Below are 18699 nucleotides of genomic sequence, written 5' to 3'. Positions count from 1 at the left end.
CCACAATCTTAATGTTCAGTTGCATTTGGCATACAGACACACAGACTCACTTAGACTTAGCCTCCTGTAGCAGTGAGGGGTCGTCAGTGGCCAGATAGACGCGTTTCTTGTCAACATGCATGCGCCGAGCCAGGCTCTGGAACTGGTCTTCTACATGCAGCATGTACTCCTCTATGGGGTGGAATGCTGCCTCTGTGCCCACCTTGTCTGTCCTCCGCACATGCACCCTGGGAAAAAGAATTACCTCTACCAGCTGCACTGTGTACAAATGCAATTAATAGTGCATGAGGGGCCACAGTCCCAGTGGTGAACAGAGCAGGTATAAATGGTGACTTTAGGAGAGATCATAGGCATAACTAAGAGTCTCTCACTTCCTTACATGTACATGCACACATGCAAGCCATTTTTAAGGCAGTTATTTTTTCATCAGGACTGTCACTGTAGGTTGTGACTGCATGCGAACACTGGTCACAATGGAATCCAATATATAGATTTTCCTGAGTGAGTAGGGCAGGCCCCATAGAGTCTCAGACAATTTTATTGGCCCCCAAGTCTTCTAAAATCACCTGAAATGAACTGAAAATTGTGTCCCTTAACAATTTAGTGATTGTCAACTGCAAGCAATGAACTAAATAATGTTCATTATAAATAATAATGTCGAAGCCCCTTTCATTTTCTACACAAAAGTGCTACATGCATATATAGGACCCTGTTTTTTAAATAGCTCAACTATTTAACTCTGATGGTTAATAAAAAATGTGATGAAAAAATAGCAGTGTTTCCAGGTCATAATTCAGAAAAGACCTGGCTTACACTTTACCCTTTGATCAGGCATCTCCATGATCAGAAATGATCTAGTCCCCACCTATCTCCCACACAGAGAAAATGGACACATCTGGTCTCAGGTACGCAGGCTTGCTCTCTCTTACCCTATGATGGGGTGTCTGAAGCCCAACTTGGTGGTGGTCTCACGCATCTCCTTCTCCAGCCAGGCTTGTGGGCGGATAAGGTACTTGACAAACTGGGACACCCACCAGACGGAAGGGTCTCCGTGCAGCCGCTGCAGCCGCTCGGCCAGGTCTTCAGGGATGGCCAGTGGCAGGTATGGCGGACGGGGATGCAGGCTATCAACAATTGGCAACTCGATCACTTGCACGTCCCGATCATTGGCCTCACCTACACACACACAAAGAGACAAATAAAAAGAAACAGAGAGGTCAACATGAGCAAAATTATTGGCTCCTCAATAAAAGGTTCGATTTAGTTGATTGCTGGAGTGGATAGTAATTGGACCGCAAGCTCTTCTAGCATCTTCAGGGCTGGAAACAAATTAAATCCTTTACAGTTACAGAAAGGAAACTATTTTTTCTTCTGATTAGTGGGAAGAATGTTCTCATCAAGACACAAGAGAAATGCTTACAAAAGAACAGTGAAAAGTAGCATGAGTTTCATTCTAGACGAAAGTCATGCAACAATGCATAACTCTGTAATCCAGTATATGAGATGCACTCATTAAATTCTGTATTTCTTTTTCATCAGAATGGCATCTGTTTGTAAACTCTGTTTTTGGCCCAGAAGTCTTTTATGTTTACTCACTGGGATTTATTCCTCAGAGATGAAATGTGCATACACTGAACTTGCTTAGGATATGTGTACAGTATACAGCGGTACATAATTTTTTTCAACACTGAAAACAGCAATAAGCACCTGATTATCTATTTAAGTTAATGGATTACATTTAACAATTGTTCTCTTGCTAACTAATACGTTTTCTAAACAGCAAGCAACAGTCAGACATTGTTATTCGTCATGGTCATAGATGGTGAACAACAGTTAACATAGCTAACAAGTGTGTTAATGGTATGGTGAGGAATAAATATTAAATTAATATTGGCTTGGGTGGGTTATTAGCTTTTCTCTGACATTTCCTCTGTCAACTATCAATGTCATTTGCCAGTTCTTAAATAAACACAGGAAATCACCTTATTTTTCCTTAATATTTACTCCTGGTTTTTATTTAGTACATTTAAACACCAACAGCTGAATTCTCAGAAGTGGGACATTAGCTGCAGTTTAGGCTTTATATTAGAGGATTGTCCAAGATCTAGATCCCATATCGTTGATACTTATGGGGAAAATATTGTACACTTTATGATGGTCTGGCAAATCTGGGATTGCCTAGTGGTCCTGTGAGGCCAGAGTTCTAGCAATGAGCCTGTTTCACAATTCCCCAGGCAAGGGCAGGCTCAGATGGAAATGCAGCAAAAGCATGCAAGACAGTAGAATGCAAGACAGTAAGTATGTCAGAGACATTTTCCACGATCCTAGAATGTATTAAGAGATACAGAAACACAATATACTGCTTTTTTTAAGAATTCCCCTTTAACAGTTCAACCAAAACCTTTGACACATTAATAGATCAATCATGCTTGACAATTTTGTCAAAACAAACCATCTTGTCTGACCAGTTTCTCAGTATTGATAAAAACTATAACCCATGTTTTCCTGAGTTCAATCTGGTGTCTTCAAAACAGAAAACACAAAGCAGTTGTCTCCCCTCCCACTGCTGCACCTGCCTCCTTGACGCTTTGTTCCATTTCACCAGAATATTGAACACCTGTCTCCAATCTGTTCCCACCACTCAGTACTATATAACTAGAATAATACCTCAGTCTCTGCAGTCTCATCATTTTCATCATTTGCATACTGAGCCTTACATTCCATTTACAAGTGATTCTCACTCCCTTAGATGCTGTTTGTTTATTCCTAGAAAAACCTGTTTTGTGTTTTCCTTTGACTATGCATTTTCAACATTTATTGCCAGTAGATTGCTACAGCCAATGTATCATAATGTCCAGTGCATGCTTTTTGTGGCAGCTGTACTAAAGCTGCACACTTAGGTTTAAAAAATAAAGGAAAGCATTGCACCAAGGCTAGGGTATTACCCATTTACCACAAAAATCATTTATGGAGAGAAAAAAAAGAAACCCGCTTAAAACTATTAAATAAATAAAAGGGATATGCATAACAGGCGGTAGCCTTTACTCTGCACACAGCCTTAAATACTGAAAGCATGCTTTTGGTGCCTGACAGAAAGGAATTCCCCAGCCGTGTTCAATGCGACCTTGCTCTCTGCATGGGGAGGTGGGGTTTCCAGCCCCCCTACCTTCACTGCACTGATAAGCCCTTTCGCTCGCTCTCTCCACCTCATTCTCCTGCTCTCTTCATTAGGGCACTAAGAGAATCTAAATTACATCTTGTCCTTGCATCCTGATGAATAAATTGAAGGGGGACCTAAGGGAGGAGTCGTCTTTTTTTCAAATTTAATTCATGGTGTGTGTTTGTTGCTGTGGGTGTATTCTTCTCTGAACTTCTATAAGGTTATATACTATACTTAAGGTTTTAAAAACTGTGGCAATGACAGTAGCAGGTTAATAAGGTTATGCTTTGTGCTGCCGTGCTTCTCAGTGTTAAATTACTGTGCTAATCAAGAGCTACTTTCTCCTTTATGAGAATCAGCTCATGAGCTTGGTACCACGCATATGAATTCATTCAAGTGTAGTATGATCTTCTAGGAATGCAGTTGAATATTTCTGTGTCAAACTGCACTTAGCTTGTTAAAAGGAAATTTGTATATATGCATATGTACACCCACCCATCCAGACCCATCCTGCACATAAACATCCACAATCATTCCTTGGCCTTCGAAACACAAATGCTACACTGCTTGTTTTGTCTTTTTCTCACTCTTTTTCACTGGCCCAGATAGAAAAGGAAATCTAGTCTTCAGAACAAAAGTAAAGGAAACTCTGTCCTTTGGGTGGAGACGGAGGGAATAAAATAACAAGAAGAGAGACAAAGGGAGGGAGAGAAAGAGTGATAGAGAAGAAAGCTATAATATGTTTTGAGGTCACTTCTTTCATGTTTGGAAGGCACTCTCTCCTTCCCCCAGGCTTCTCCACTCAGATACACAGGAGGGAGACAATACACACAGAAAACAATTTCTTTTTACAGTGCAGTGGCGAAATACTAAATATCCTACATTTTTTTAATCTGCTAGAAAACCATTATACAATCAGTATCAGTATCTGTTTCAGAGCTCCATTCCAGGTCAGTTTCATATTTTCAAATGATCAGTTACAATGTGGATAATATGTGTGTCTGTGAAGAGTAACATGGAAGATGATACCTAGGCACACTCGTTCCAGCCCTCCTTAAACTTCACTCAGTGAATACACTAGTTGAAGTAGAGACAGAAGAGGACAGGTCACAGCTCCTAGTACCCTGCCGAAACTCCAATTGCTATTTGATTTGCCTGGTTTCTTTGTTTCAGAACCTTTACAGAAAAATGCTTCTTCAAATGGAGGCTGTGGGGTAGTCTTTTAAAGTGGTCCAGTCATCTGTTGTGGCTGTCAAATTCTGGGCCTTGTTGTTTTTTGATCTGCTGAAAAAGTAAGCAAATACTTGATGCAATGGAGTAGAATATGTAATGGAGTTGCCAGATCAAAACCACAGGGCACTGTGGGCTGGCCATATTGTCATATAGGTGCCTTTTATAAGTGCAGTTATGGACAGCAGTGCATTTGATGGCATGCACAATTCATTATTCACCCACCTGATTCATCACAGGCCAGTTTCAGACAACCAACCACTGCTGGGATTTTTATGTTTCAATGTCATTGCTGGGCTGAGGTTTAAAGGGAATTCTAATAAAGGGACCTATGAATGCAGATATGCTTGAAGTTAACATTGGCATTTTTTTGTTAGAATACATGAAGCTTACTGAGGCATCCAACTATGTCAGTACTGGCTCTGACATGCTACCTTTCCCTACAGTGCAACATGGCTGCCAGCAATGCTGAACTAGTAGGCTGTGGCGTAGAGGTTAATTCAACGCAATTCTCTTATCCAATCACCGTGTCTCCTGTCCATTAGATCAAACTTTATTATGATGTTTTCAGAAAGGTTAAATGGACTGTAGAATGTAGTTTTTTCTTTTTACACTCACCACCCTTTTTATATTATAAAAAGAATCATTTCAAGATTAAAGCTTGAAATTGCTTTAAAATGCAAAAAGATAAAATGATTAGTACTGCTATCAGCCACAACAATGTGCTAAATACCAGTTATTGTATCAGCCAAAAATATTTAGTTTCAATACAATGCTGCTAATGATATGTCAGAGAATTATTCAGAGTAGGAACGTTTACCACATATACTCTCGGATGGAAACCACCAGTCTTTGAATGAGTGAATAAGTGTAATTGTATTTACCCACAAAGAAAGAAACAGATAAGTCATCTTTAAACATCTGATGTGTGACCTCTGCAGTTATTAGCCTTATGGAAAGCACTCTATGTGTATACTTTTGCGCATTTGTTTGGTCCAGTTGATTGTAGATTTGATTAAAAGATCTTAAAAGCCCCCTACCTCCTTTCCCACAAGCATTTGTCATTCCTATAACACAATGATTGTAGTTGGGGTTGTGCTATAAAAACATAGGTATTCAGGACTGATTTGTTACCATCCTACATTATCATTTGAAAAGACAGAATAAATGTACCTATTAGGTCTTATACAGACAATACAAAGGCATACTGACAGTAGAAAAAGACAAAAACCCTGGAAATATCAATGTATTTCTCAGCTGTATTGGTAAATGATTGTCTTAATTTATAACTAAAAGTTTTAAAGTAAATGGGTAACTCATTCTGCGTGGTTTGGGAGTAAACCAGGTATACAGCCAGCTATAGCAAGCACAATTTGCCAAATGGCTGTTCTAACTTCCTTTAATAGAGGTGTTATATCAAGGGGAAATCACTGTCAATTCTATTAGTTACTGCAGGCAAACAACAGTTGAATGAAGTCATTGAGAAATAAGGATTAACAATGACAGCAATGAAAGCTTTCAAATGAGGACTATTAGGCTATCCATTTGGCCACCGTGAACATGTGGTTTTAACAGATAGACCATTCTATGCAAATAGAGGAGCTATTTAGCAAATTAATCAAACAGAAGCATTACACAAGGAAAGCTGTCAACCAGTAACACAGAGGAAAGCGTGACTGAAGTAATCATGATAAATGACAATGTACTGTACTAAAGTACTGTTTCACATGTACTTTTTCAAAATGTATTCTGAATAAGTCACCATTTTTAGGCATTTTAATTGAATTCAATTATTTAATTGAAAACTACTTAATTATTCAATTAAGTGTTTTTTACCAAACTCTGTTTGTACTGGAGTAACTCTATAACACTATTAACAATGGCATCCTTGGTTATGTGAAGAGTGTCTGTAGCATTGCTACACACTGATAAAACAGAAAGGTCAAGTGAAATAGTTGAAATTACAGTAATTGTAAGAATAAATTGACGTATGAACAGCCGAACTAATTAGACCTCATATCTACAGGGTGTGTTTGTGTGTTTGGTAACCCATGTGTGGTACTGACCAGACCAGTGTCCAGTGGAGGCTCCAGTGCGGTCTGTGCAGGTCTCACTGACGGGCATGAAGACTGTTTCCCAGCCACCTGTGGCGTAACGCCAGTTCTGTGACTCCAGGATGAGCGTGCGCTGGGTGCCGTAGGCAATCATGAAGCAGTAGACCACATGGTGGAGCTGACAGCCATATCCACAGCCCTTATTGATATTGCACACCAGCTTATGGGCCTTGCTGCAGTCCTGCGGGTTCTGGACACACACACAGCAAGAGAGTGAGAATAAGCAAGAGAGAGTGAGAATATAAAGGGTGGATGGGGGAGTGGTTTCTATACAAATCCGGAAATGTATTAGTTAATGGAAAAATTATCTGTGAATATTTCATGAGCTATAAAAACAGTGTTGCTTTCAAAGTTGCTTTCAAAAGTACTGCTCAAATTGTCTCTCGATGCACAACATAAAGACTTATTCCCTTTCAACGTTCTTAAAGCAAATATTCACCTAAAAAAACTGAATGTGTTGGAAATGGTGTTTTGAAAGACGCTGATTTGGTTTGAGAGAAAAAAGAAAGAGTGAGTGAGTAAATGAGGCAGGGAGAGAGATAGACAGAACTCTACAATGGTGATGGATGACAGAACTGTGAAGGAACTGATGTCATTCCTCATAAGAGGCACAGAAACAGTGTCATTGTGTTATCAGCCCTCCACACACACCCACACACAAACACACACAAAATCACAGATACAAAATCCCAAAGGTTCACTCTATGACACTAATCATTCTCACCACTCATTAACTAACCACTGTATCTTGAAACACTATGAGATTCACTGTATGCCATGCAAACACACTCTATCTCTGCATAGCTCACTCAATCACAATAATCACTCTCCACTATTTATTAAATAACCACTGCATCTTATAAGTCTATGTGTTCTACACACACACACACACACACACACACACACACACACACACACACACACACACACACAAACACAAACACACAAGACCTAGCTCCCAACCCTCCTCACACAGACACTGGTGCAGGATGCTAATGGGATATGCCTAAGAGACAGATGACACTATATTGGCAGTGCAAAATAAAACCAGCAGCTGTAGATACTAAGCATGACGAATTATGCATAGCATGTTGGTGTATATGTACATGTATGGTGTGCGTGGTGTGTGTATGTGCGTGTGTGTGTGTGTGTGTTACCTGTAGGTATGTGATCCTGTTCTGCACCAAATCAGTGAGGTCCTTTGCTTCTTTCTCTCTCCAGTCTCCAGCTCCATCTGCCTGGCTAAGATGGTACAAGTCTGTCATGATGGACCTGAAGGTTAGAATAAGGTCAAAGATCAGGACAACCAACGGATGTTATATCTCAAGACAAAAGGTTATAGTAAATGTAATAAAATGTGTCAAATTACTTAACAATGGAGCTATATTTAACAGTGATGAAATTGGAATAACTGGAATAGTGAACATAGCAACACATTAAATTTGTTTATCATACATATCAAACTGATTTATCATACTATCTACTCACCCAATGACTTATATAGTTACTATGCATGTTCCACACCCACAAATACACCTTTGCAGAGCAAGAATGTCACAGCATTTTGTACATATTTTTACATACAAACATCTAAAAGGAGGCTGTTTGTGACGTAAAGGTGATGTAAACAGGACCTTACTGTTTGACAGTTTTACCACTACCCTGTATTATATATAAGTATATATATGTGTGTGTGTGTGTGTGTGTGTGTGTGCGCATGTGTGGGCCCGAGTATGTGTTTTGGTGTATATGTACATGCATGGGGTGTGTGACATGTGTATGTGCATGCATGTGCGTGTGTGTGTGTGTTGATGTGTGTGCGTCAGTGTGAGGCACCTCTGCTGGTGTCCCAGGTCCTGTAGCAGGATGTCAATGTGTTTCTGCAGCTCTCCAGTCTCCACATGGCCCAGTTTCTTCACTTCACTGCGTACAAAGTACCACAACTCCCGCACTCCGTTCTCAGTCTTCCTCCGCAGCTCTTCCTGGTTCCTCCCCGGGCCTAAAAACAAACACACACATACACGGACGCATGCACGCACGCACGCACGCACAGAAAAATACATGAATGACATTCTCAAAGTAGAAGTGCCATAAAATATGGCCAATAGCACTAAAGAGGTCACATTGTACAGCTGATGGAATTGCTTGCATTCATTTATCACACTTTTATCTGGCTGCGAGAAGTGATTCTCACTGTACTGCACACTGAGTAATGATGTACCTAATACAAACCCCTGGCCTCGCCAATCAGCACATGACTGCATAACAGTAACAATAAGAAATCAATGGCCCATGTGGATGGCAAAAGACTGTGTATCACACACAGGTGTGCGCAAGTGTGTCTTTTTGTGTGTGAATACAAAGAAATTGTGAAACTGAGGTGTCAGATTCACTGGTAGTAAGCGTATCCCCTGTGATCTGCACATGGCTACAGTCATCTCTCCCTTTCTCTCTCTCTCTCTCTCTCTCTCTGTGCCAGGAGGTAGAAGAAGACACAAAAGAACCAAGCACAATGAAAGCCTGAATGCCTCTGACCTAGAAATGTGAGTGGAAGTGTATTCTGTTAGTGAACTGGTAGTCTGTGTCTGTGTGTATAAGACTTCAACAGCACAGCTGAAGTGAACCATAATCTGTGGCTTTCTGGTTATGGTCAATACATGCATCTGTGCATGCATGCATAATTGTTTATGTGTGTGGTGTGTATGCGCACATGTGTGTGTGTGCATGCACATAAGATTGAGGAGAGTTGGAGGACAGTTTTCACTGCCTGTAGTGATATGATTGTCCTTCACACCCACCAACACCTCGCTAAGTTCATACCTCTCCTTGTCATGGATACTAAGCAGCTCTCAGTAATATCACACATTTTATCTGTCCTTTGTTACATGTAAGGCATCAACATTGGAGGGGAATGCAATCAGGTCTCAGTTGAGGTGTGTGTGTGTGTGTGTGTGTGTGTGTGTGTGTGTGTGTGTACAGGGTGTGGGGGGTAAGCATGTGGTTCTCACCATCAGCGGGTAGACTGCGGTAAGAGTTGATCTGCTCCTTGGCTCTGACCAGCTGCTCTTCCAAGCTACGCAGTCTCCCTGCAGCTCCAGCACCAACATCAGCCTGGCCTTCAGGCAGCCTGAGAGAGAGAAAGAGTGAGGGAGAGACACAGAAAGGGATGGGAAAAGAATTGCAGGGAGAGAGAGAAAAAAAACAAAGAAATGAGCCAGGCACAGAGCGTTGGTAGTTCCATACATTCTGAATTCTGCCATCAGTCTTGAAATTCTATCAAATTCTGTTGCTGCTTCAACTAACACACAAGAAAAAAAAGAGTTGGATCTCTGGAGACTAACACACATGCTCTGTTTGCCTGCAGAGATCTGGGGGCCCTTGTGGTACAACAGAAATCTGGAGTCATGCTCCTAAAATCTCTCAGTCAAGTAGGGCTGATTCTGGATCAGCTGCTCTTTGTAGAACATCGCTAAAGGGATAGGTAAGAGCAGCAGCGAATTTGATCGCAGATCTGTGCAGCTGTGTGGCTATTTTTTAGGCATACAGGCCTGAGACTGCATTTGGCATGCAAGTGAAGTGTGCAGTGAGCAGGCTGAACTGCTACACCTCCTGAGAGAACAGAGAAAAAGGATGGAGAGAGAGTGTGTGGAGAAGAGAGTAAGAAGAAGTGAGAGAGAGTGCTCTTATCTAAGACAGGCTGGACAGAAATTTATTTCTAGAAGAATTGTGCATGTTTTTGTTTTTTGTCAGACTGCAGTCATATGCATGTTTGTCATATGGGTGTGTTTGTGTATGTGTGTGTGTTTGTGTGTGTGTGTGTGTGTGTTTGTACGTGTATGCGCACATTCGTGTGTGTGCAAGAGAGGCTGATGCTGAAAAATTACAATGTGAAATGTTTGCGTAATTGTTGGCTGGTCAAGGATGAAGTGAGAAGATAGACAGGAGCAGAAACAGAGGGAGAGAGAGAAGGAGGTATGGAGTGTGTGGGACTGAGGAGAGAGAGAATGCATAAAGTATGACGAGTTCTATGTGACAAAGCTTAAAAGTAAAGTGTTAATACAGAGGTGTCAGTGTCATACTTGAAAACAGGACACACACACAGACACACACACACACCTTAAGTGTAACACGTAACAATACATGACTTTGTATCAAACTGGAAGCGGTGTATGAGGGGACTCAAATAGTCAATTTTTTCTTTATCACTTTTGACGTTTAACTGACTCCCCAGTGTTTGTTTCAGTCCGAGTGAATGAAACATCCACTGAGACACGAACTCAGCCAATGCATCATAAGTGAGCAAACCAGCCAGTCTATCCACTCTGCTGCCCTGAACTATACATTCTATAGAGCAGAAAAAGTAATGAAATATAGTTATAAGGTAGTAAAGAAAGTTGTTTTATAAATAATAATTTAGGTAATATACTGTGTGAGATATGTTAACCTATAAACATAAACAAACAAAATCACAGGTAGGGCAGGGCCTCTCTCCTCTAAATTGAAAAAGTCCCTTCCACCTTTTTTATGAACATCTGTTTTTGTGATTCTTTATGTTATAACATAAAGCGCTTTTTCAGTCTGGCTACATATGCTGCAGAGGGCCCAATCTGAATGGATCAGGCATAATCCATTGTTTTATTCCAAAGTATTAAATGAAACTGTATGTTAATGTTTTAGTAAACTGAAAAATGGAAATGAAATCACATTCTTGTCTAGGTTTTATTTTGCTGGTACTGATAATATACTTAATACAACCAACTGCAGTACCATATTGTATTGAGACGGAACTGTGTACTTGGTGAGTTGTTACAACCCTTGCCACTGCCTTTCTCCAACCAACAATCTCTCTTTAGAATTGACACCAAGTAGTAGAACAGACAGCTACCCAATAAAGGGGTATTACTACCTTAAATCTTCAATGTAATGCTATGACGGGATAATATGGGACAATATTAGTTTTCACTAAGCAACACCAGCTCATGTCATGTCATACTACAGTATTTCCTCATATGTTGCTGCTGTTCTCTCAGTTGCCCAATTGTACCTGCAAATAAACTACTTTTCTTCATTAATCTACATCTCATGTATTTTTATCATGCGAGTATCATATACATATATATATATATATATATATATATATATATACATATATATATATATATATATATACATATATATATATATATATACATATATTATATATATATATATATATATATATATATAAAGAAAGAGAGAGAGAGAGAGAGAGAGAGAGAGAGAAAGAGAGAAAGAGAAAGAGAAAGAGAGAGAGTTCAGTTTGAGAAAAGAGGTGAATCAATTTTAGAAAAACATGAAATGTCAAAATGTTTTCCATTTTTAAAGCTGGCTATAGTCAGCAGTGGGTGTAGTGTGGTGCTGACGCAAGAAAATGGTATCACATCGCAGGGAGATCTAAGACAAACAGGGTGCAGGGTTTTCTGTAGCAGCTAAAATGAACCTGTTGCCTAGCGGAAGCTCCACTACATCATTCTAATAGAGTAAAAGAATGATCTGAGGCAATGCAAGTGCGTCAGCCTGCAAGAATACTTTCAGGCAAACGTGTCTATGTGGGCAATGTTTGGCATGTGCATGTGACAAGTTCTAATGTGTAAAAATTATGGAGACTTTTTGGTAGCATGTTTGTCATGAAATGTGAGAGGGAAAAGTGTTTTGAAAGTTTTTTGCAAGTATTCTGGTAATTATACTTTGATGTTTTTTATTCCAAATGGGCCAAGCAAATACAAGCCTAGCCCTTGGCCCAGATCTAATTTGTCATGTTGAGGTGTCACTAATGGACTTCAGGAGCATCAAGGCTTCACAGTACCCACACTCCCAGGATGAGGAAATGTCTCTGTGATTGGCTCTTCACTCACGTGCCTGCACTAATGTTCACTGATAGGCAATTTTCATTGATAGGCAATTTAACAGCCATGTTCAATATATTTTATACAGCTAGATATACACATATAGATGCTGTAACATACCTCAATGATAAATGCATAAGGTTGTGTGTAAGTATCTTGAGACTTCAGGAATAATGCTATAAAGAACATAAAGAATATAAATATCTAGTCTATCAGGAGGAACTGGCCAAGCCCACATCCCCCTTGAACATGATGGAATCTCACACACATTTAAACTTTATTTGTATTAACACGCAAAAAGAATAATTATAACAGAATCCAAATATTTGCCTAGAGCCATTAGCACAATTCCAAGTTCTTTCAACAGTAAGTCACACCCTAAGAACATCTCCTTCAGATGTACAAGCTGCCTGTAATAGCTGATAGTAACTCATATTTTATTATTTTATTATTGTTTGACCTTTCTTATCCCAAGCCCAACAATTTGTAAACCCCACATCCAGTGTATGTTCCCAAAACTACCACATATTAAAGAAAATTACTTTATACTTACAACAAAATGCATTCAGAACTGGTCATGCTGGGTGATTCACATTCCATTAAAAACAAGTCAAACAATCAAGTACTGTTTATAAAATGTCCTGATTGCTGCACCCTAGACAATATAGCACTGGGTGGGGGGTAAAAACTACAATCAGGCTTTAATTGTGTGAAATTCTTAAGTTCAGACAGCATGTGACACTAAATGGACTGCACATGACAAGCAGGTAAGCTTCCAGTCAGTCCAGTGCTGTAACTGATAGTAGTTCAGTATATTGTGCCTACATCATGTTCAGATTCTGTGATGTCCAATAATTATATCGCTTTGCTCCGTGACAATGACTGGATCCATTATCAGTGCATCACTAATTTCCACTGACCATCTCTGTTTCTCTACCTCAGTGCTGTTGTAGACATTGTTTAAATTGTGCCTGTCTGAATTCAATCCAAAACCAATGTCCTGTGCTTCTTCCTGAAACAAAGAAAACTAGTTTTCCCTGGTGCTGACTGAGGAACCTTATAAATTTATCCAGGATACATGATACCCAGGCCAGCTCTTGAACTGTAGGGCTGTTTATCATGCTTAACAAGTTGCTCATCCTGGTTGCTATGTAACATTCTTTTTGTGAGTTTCTGAAAGATCTAGTCATGCCTCCTCACTGCTATGGGAAAGTTGTTTCTTGCTGAACAGGTGTTAAGGATCATCCACTTTCTGGCTAAATATAAGTTGTATTGTTCAATATAAGTAAGGTTTCATTTTCATTTTCATGAACATTAGCAAAAAAAAGAAAAAAAAAAAAAAAAAGAAAAGAAAAAAAAAGAAAAAGAAAGAAAAGCTGAATTTTGGAGAGCATAACATCCCAAACAGCCATGTTCAACACAGCAGTATTCACCATGCCTGCTGTAAAGCTGTAACTCCTTCCCATTCACCTTGTACCATGGACCTTATACCATTCACATTATACCATTATCTTATACCATCTCTCATCTCTCACCTTACTCACCTTTTACCTCTCTCTCACATAGAATTCTCTTATATTATTCACATTATACCATTCACCTTATACCATCATCTTATACCGTTCACCTTATAATGCTACAAACTCTAGCACTTATTGTTTATTGCACTTATCATTGTTTAAGATAGACCTTATGTATTTTGTACTTCTAGGTATCAGCATTGATCCCTGTATTCTACAGTATTCTAGTTCATTCGTATGTTGGACGCTAACCTACTGTACTGTACTAGGATATATTCTATGAGTAAATGACAAAGCACTTTTGAAAGTCACTCTGGATAAGGGCATCTGCTAAATGCCGTAAATGCAAATGCCAGTGTAATCTTCACATTATAGCATCACCTTATACCATCATCTTATAACCATTCACCTTATATGATCACAATATACTGTTCACCTTATACCATCATCTTATACCTTTCACCTTATACCATAACCTCCATTTATAATAGAACACAGAGCAATTCTCAAGCTCTTCACGTCAAGGCTCAGCCACTACACAAATCTATACGTTGGTGCATGTTACTGATGACATATTACTCTTCCGATGATATCTGTTCATCATCTGCATAGCTTTAAACATGGTTTTGGGCCTGGGGCACACAAGGAAAGCCACTTCAGTCAATGGTTTATGGTAGCTATGATGTTTACAGCACTCCATGGACACTCAGTCTTGATGCCAGTTTTAGGTTTGTGCTGTTATCTCCTTATATTACCTGCAAAAATGAGCCAATGTAAACATCCCTGATTATATCTACAGATCTTGGCAGATTAATTCCTTCCAAGGAGCTAATTATATGTGGCAAAGAGCCAAAACTGTCCCAAAAAGATAGCTGATTCTTGTTTAAAGGCATAAGCGCAGGCCTGTAGCCAGAACACATGTTCAATCATACCTTGATGATTTAAGTTGGCTTTTTGTAGTACTGACAATATGCCAACCATCGTAGAATGCGATTTAATATGTATTCCATGAAAACTTTAGTGATGGTGAAAAGGAGGGCGATATGTCTCCATATAGTCATATCATTGGGTATGTTTTCCTTCTGAATTATAGAAATATGAGTGCCTTTCCAAGAATCTGGTACTTTCCTAATAACCAAACAAGCATTTAATATCTGTAAGAATTAAACATGACCACTACTTTATAGCTTTTAATAATTTATTCGTAATGCTCTTGTCCTTACACACACACACACACACACACACACACACACACACACACACACACACACACACACACACACACACACACACACACACACACACACACACACTCATTGCATGGATACAGTGCAAATTGTGGTACACGAGCATTCATTATATATTGTAGCAAGATGGTCTTTGGTCTGTCATGCAGCTCTAGTGTTTGAGTGGGTGTCTGCTCGATTAAGGCATTTACAAACAGATTGCATTAATATGTACTGTGCTAATAAAAGAGCAGAAGTAATTCACTCCGTTTCTCCATCACTCTCTGGCAGTATCAGCACTGGCAAAAATTCTGTTAGACGGACTCTGCAAGAATCAGTACTATGAACAAATAAAAAATACATTCAGACACACACGAATGCACACAATAATGCTTCTAAACAAGAACCCCATAGTTCATCTCATATCCATATTCCTGATATATTAGAGAAAAGATTGCACATATAGTTGTTCTCACTCTCAGCTACTCTCCCAGTCTCCCTGTCTACCATCTAGCAACTGTCTCTCTCTGCTTTAACTAAGATTTCAGATGGGTGGTAGAGAAGCTCAGGGAAGATGCCTATGAGTGTGTGTCTGTGTGTGTGAGAGATAAACTGGAGGAAGCCCTTAATTTTACTGCACTGCTAGATGTCATCATGCGCAGTCACAGCACCATAAACACCATTACTGATTCGCATGCCACTGCATCATGTGGACCGATGGCAACAGGGCGATGGAATATGTGTAGCGTGTTTGAATTATAAGGGATACAAGTCATTTCCTCCTGGTGAATTAAATAATCACAGACAAAATAAGACATGATTTTGTGCGTTCTTACTTAGTGTGTGTGTGGTACACAAGCAATCAGACTCTCTCTGCCCAATTCCAGCATGAAACCTCTCCAAAACCAAATATCATTAAGAAATTACGACAGCTAGGTTCAACAATAATGTTTGCTTGCTCTAACATACTCAATTCAACCAATGAAAAACCTGATGAATATATGAGTGGAGAGGAGTGGGTACACACACGGGTCTTGCTAAAAATTAGATGATTCAGTTGTACATACCAATGAGTTCTGAGGTCTTCACGTCTACTCCAGGCAAAATGTCAAGCATGCCAACAAACAGTGCACACAATGTTGGTGATCTTATGGGAAGCCTCTGACATTGCCTGTGACAAATGCTGTTGCCATACAGGATGCCCCGACAAATTTCACAAGATAACAACGCTTCTTGGAGTCAGACATGTCAGAGATGGGGTTTTGTATGCATCACAGGAGGACTTAGAACCCCACCCCTAAATTGGTCCTGGCATTTGCAGTGAAAACTGGCTATCAGTAAAATGGAAGAAAATTGCCTCCCCAAAATATGCAAAATTTCCAGATGTTGACAAGATTTATAATTGTGAAAGCAGTGTGAAAGCAGGCATTCAGCAGGTTTGCAGCAGACTGTGTCCTGTTTGTGATGTTTGCTATACCTGACTGGCCAAAAACTGACCACAGGGGATCCCCTTTTCCTGTCCAGAACAGATGGCAGCCTGCTCAGTCTTAACATGTTCAAGGGTATGATCCTGGCACCCCATTACCTCACCCACCCATACACCACAGCTAGCTTTCACCTCCAAAACCTGGAGAGAACTTCCTGAGGAACACAGTGTGCAGTGTTAGAACAGCTGTCACACAGAAGCACCCGTGCAGGACCTGCAGTCACTGATACACCAGCACCATGTAGTTGGAGGAGCTCAGAGTCAAGCATGTCACTTCAATTAGCATTCCACCAGAGCCTAGCACATAAAATACAGCAAACACTCCAAAGTTGTACAAAGTGCCACAAAAATTATCTTAAAATATTTCACATTCACTCTGAAAAGATGCTGCGACAAACAGGAAATAGACCTGCCACTACCACGGGTACTTATCAGGTACTTAGATGTAAGGAGATCTTAGTGATTATCAAATGAGGTGAAAGAAGACACCAGGTGCAAAGTTCCAAAATGCTAATGTTACATATCTGTGGCCTCATTTGATCAGCCTCACTAGTCATTTGAACTGCCGAACACAGACATGATACCATGCAAACTAGCTGTTGGTGTGTGAGCTATATGTGCTGTGGATGTGTGTCTGCATACTTTGGTCTGCATATTCATTCAAACTGTAGGCTTCCTGTCTTTTGAGCCAGATCTTACTAAAATATCTATTTTGCTATAACTATATTTGTGTAGAGCACACCCTGATAGTAGTGAGAAGCTTACCACCCCTCTGTAGCTTCTCAGTCAACTTAAACACAGACTGTAAGCTTCCAAAAGCCCTGATAAATCAACAGGAAACCCTGGAAATCTGCAGGAAGGCTATGGTCAAATTACTGCTTGGCAAACCACTAAAAACAAAAAAAAAAGGAAATATACAAAGATATGTGTAATACTGTGAGTTTCACATTTTCATATAGTACTGAAGTTTATGAATAACCTATCCTGTAATCACTGACCTATTAAAAAGCTGCAGGAGACAACAACTCTGCTTATTTCCATCACCCTCCAGATTTCACACACACATACACACATACACACACACACACACACACACACACACACACACACACACACACACACACACACACTCTCTCTCTCACATACTGTTTGTTCCTAGCACCCATTATAATGGAGATGGAAATCCTTTGGCTATCAGGCAGAACCAGCTGTTTGTCAGGGCTATGACAGACAAACAAGTCTGAGTGACTGACAAGTACCTGACAAGTACACAAATATAAAAAAATAGAGTAGCAGGAGGAAACGTCATGTGTACAGCATCAGATTTGACTGTGGGTACAATGTGGTGGGGTTAGGGTTAGGGTTAGGGTTAGTTCACACTGATGAGGAATAAGAATACACAATGCATTGCAAGAGAGTGAGAGAGCAAGCAATTAGAGATTTAAATATGGTGTATACATTTTAAAGTAGATAATACTACTATTCTTATGAAATAACAATAAAAAAGATAAATATATTGAAAATATACAGAGTTTAAAAATGAGAATATGATGAGTTTAAAAAAATAATACTGGACGAGAAAGAGAGTAGTGCTTTGGCAGCTAGATATGGATCAGCAGTGCCACAGCCTGAGGGACAGCATATGACACACCATGGCTGAATGCACAATGTGACAGCAAGCTGTCAACACATTACAAGTAGCAGCCTATTACTAGTATTACATATACTCACATTACAACTGCAGACTATACAGATAGATAAGACAGGATATGGATGGCATACAGGCTTGAGAACTAGAATTTTGGGTTTAAATTATATTTTTGCCAGCCCTGGTCGGATTGCAGCATTTTAAATCACAACAAGGCCTCGGTATCAGTGTCAGCGTCTGTAGGAGAGGGATATGGCAAGAAAGGGATGAATTGAGAGGACAGTGTGAGAAGTAGAGTAGAGAGAAATGAGAACAGAGGAACATCAGCAGGAAAGGGCCATCAACAGAGAGAGTGAGAGAGAGAGGGAGAGAGAGGGAGAGAGGGGGAGAGAAAGGGAGAAAGAGAGAGAGAGAGGAGGGTGCAGTGGCA

General features: G+C 39.9%; 1 protein-coding gene across 2 annotated transcripts in view; it reads right to left on the bottom strand.

The window, feature by feature from the left end:
* The window catches only part of fut8a (fucosyltransferase 8a (alpha (1,6) fucosyltransferase)), a 56511-nt gene that overhangs the window by 3757 nt on the left and 34055 nt on the right, over positions 1–18699 (bottom strand). For both annotated transcript variants that reach the window (XM_027014072.2, XM_027014073.2), the window contains 6 exons: positions 9513–9631; positions 8341–8503; positions 7662–7776; positions 6457–6694; positions 930–1176; positions 51–227 (listed from right to left, as the gene is read on the bottom strand). In XM_027014072.2, coding sequence (XP_026869873.2) covers positions 51–227; positions 930–1176; positions 6457–6694; positions 7662–7776; positions 8341–8503; positions 9513–9631 — 1059 coding nt within the window. The remainder of the gene's footprint in view (positions 1–50; positions 228–929; positions 1177–6456; positions 6695–7661; positions 7777–8340; positions 8504–9512; positions 9632–18699) is intronic.

Source organism: Electrophorus electricus, chromosome 13 (assembly GCF_013358815.1).
Source record: "Electrophorus electricus isolate fEleEle1 chromosome 13, fEleEle1.pri, whole genome shotgun sequence".
Classification (NCBI taxonomy): Eukaryota; Metazoa; Chordata; class Actinopteri; order Gymnotiformes; family Gymnotidae; genus Electrophorus; species Electrophorus electricus.
This window is presented reverse-complemented; position numbering and strand designations above follow the sequence as displayed.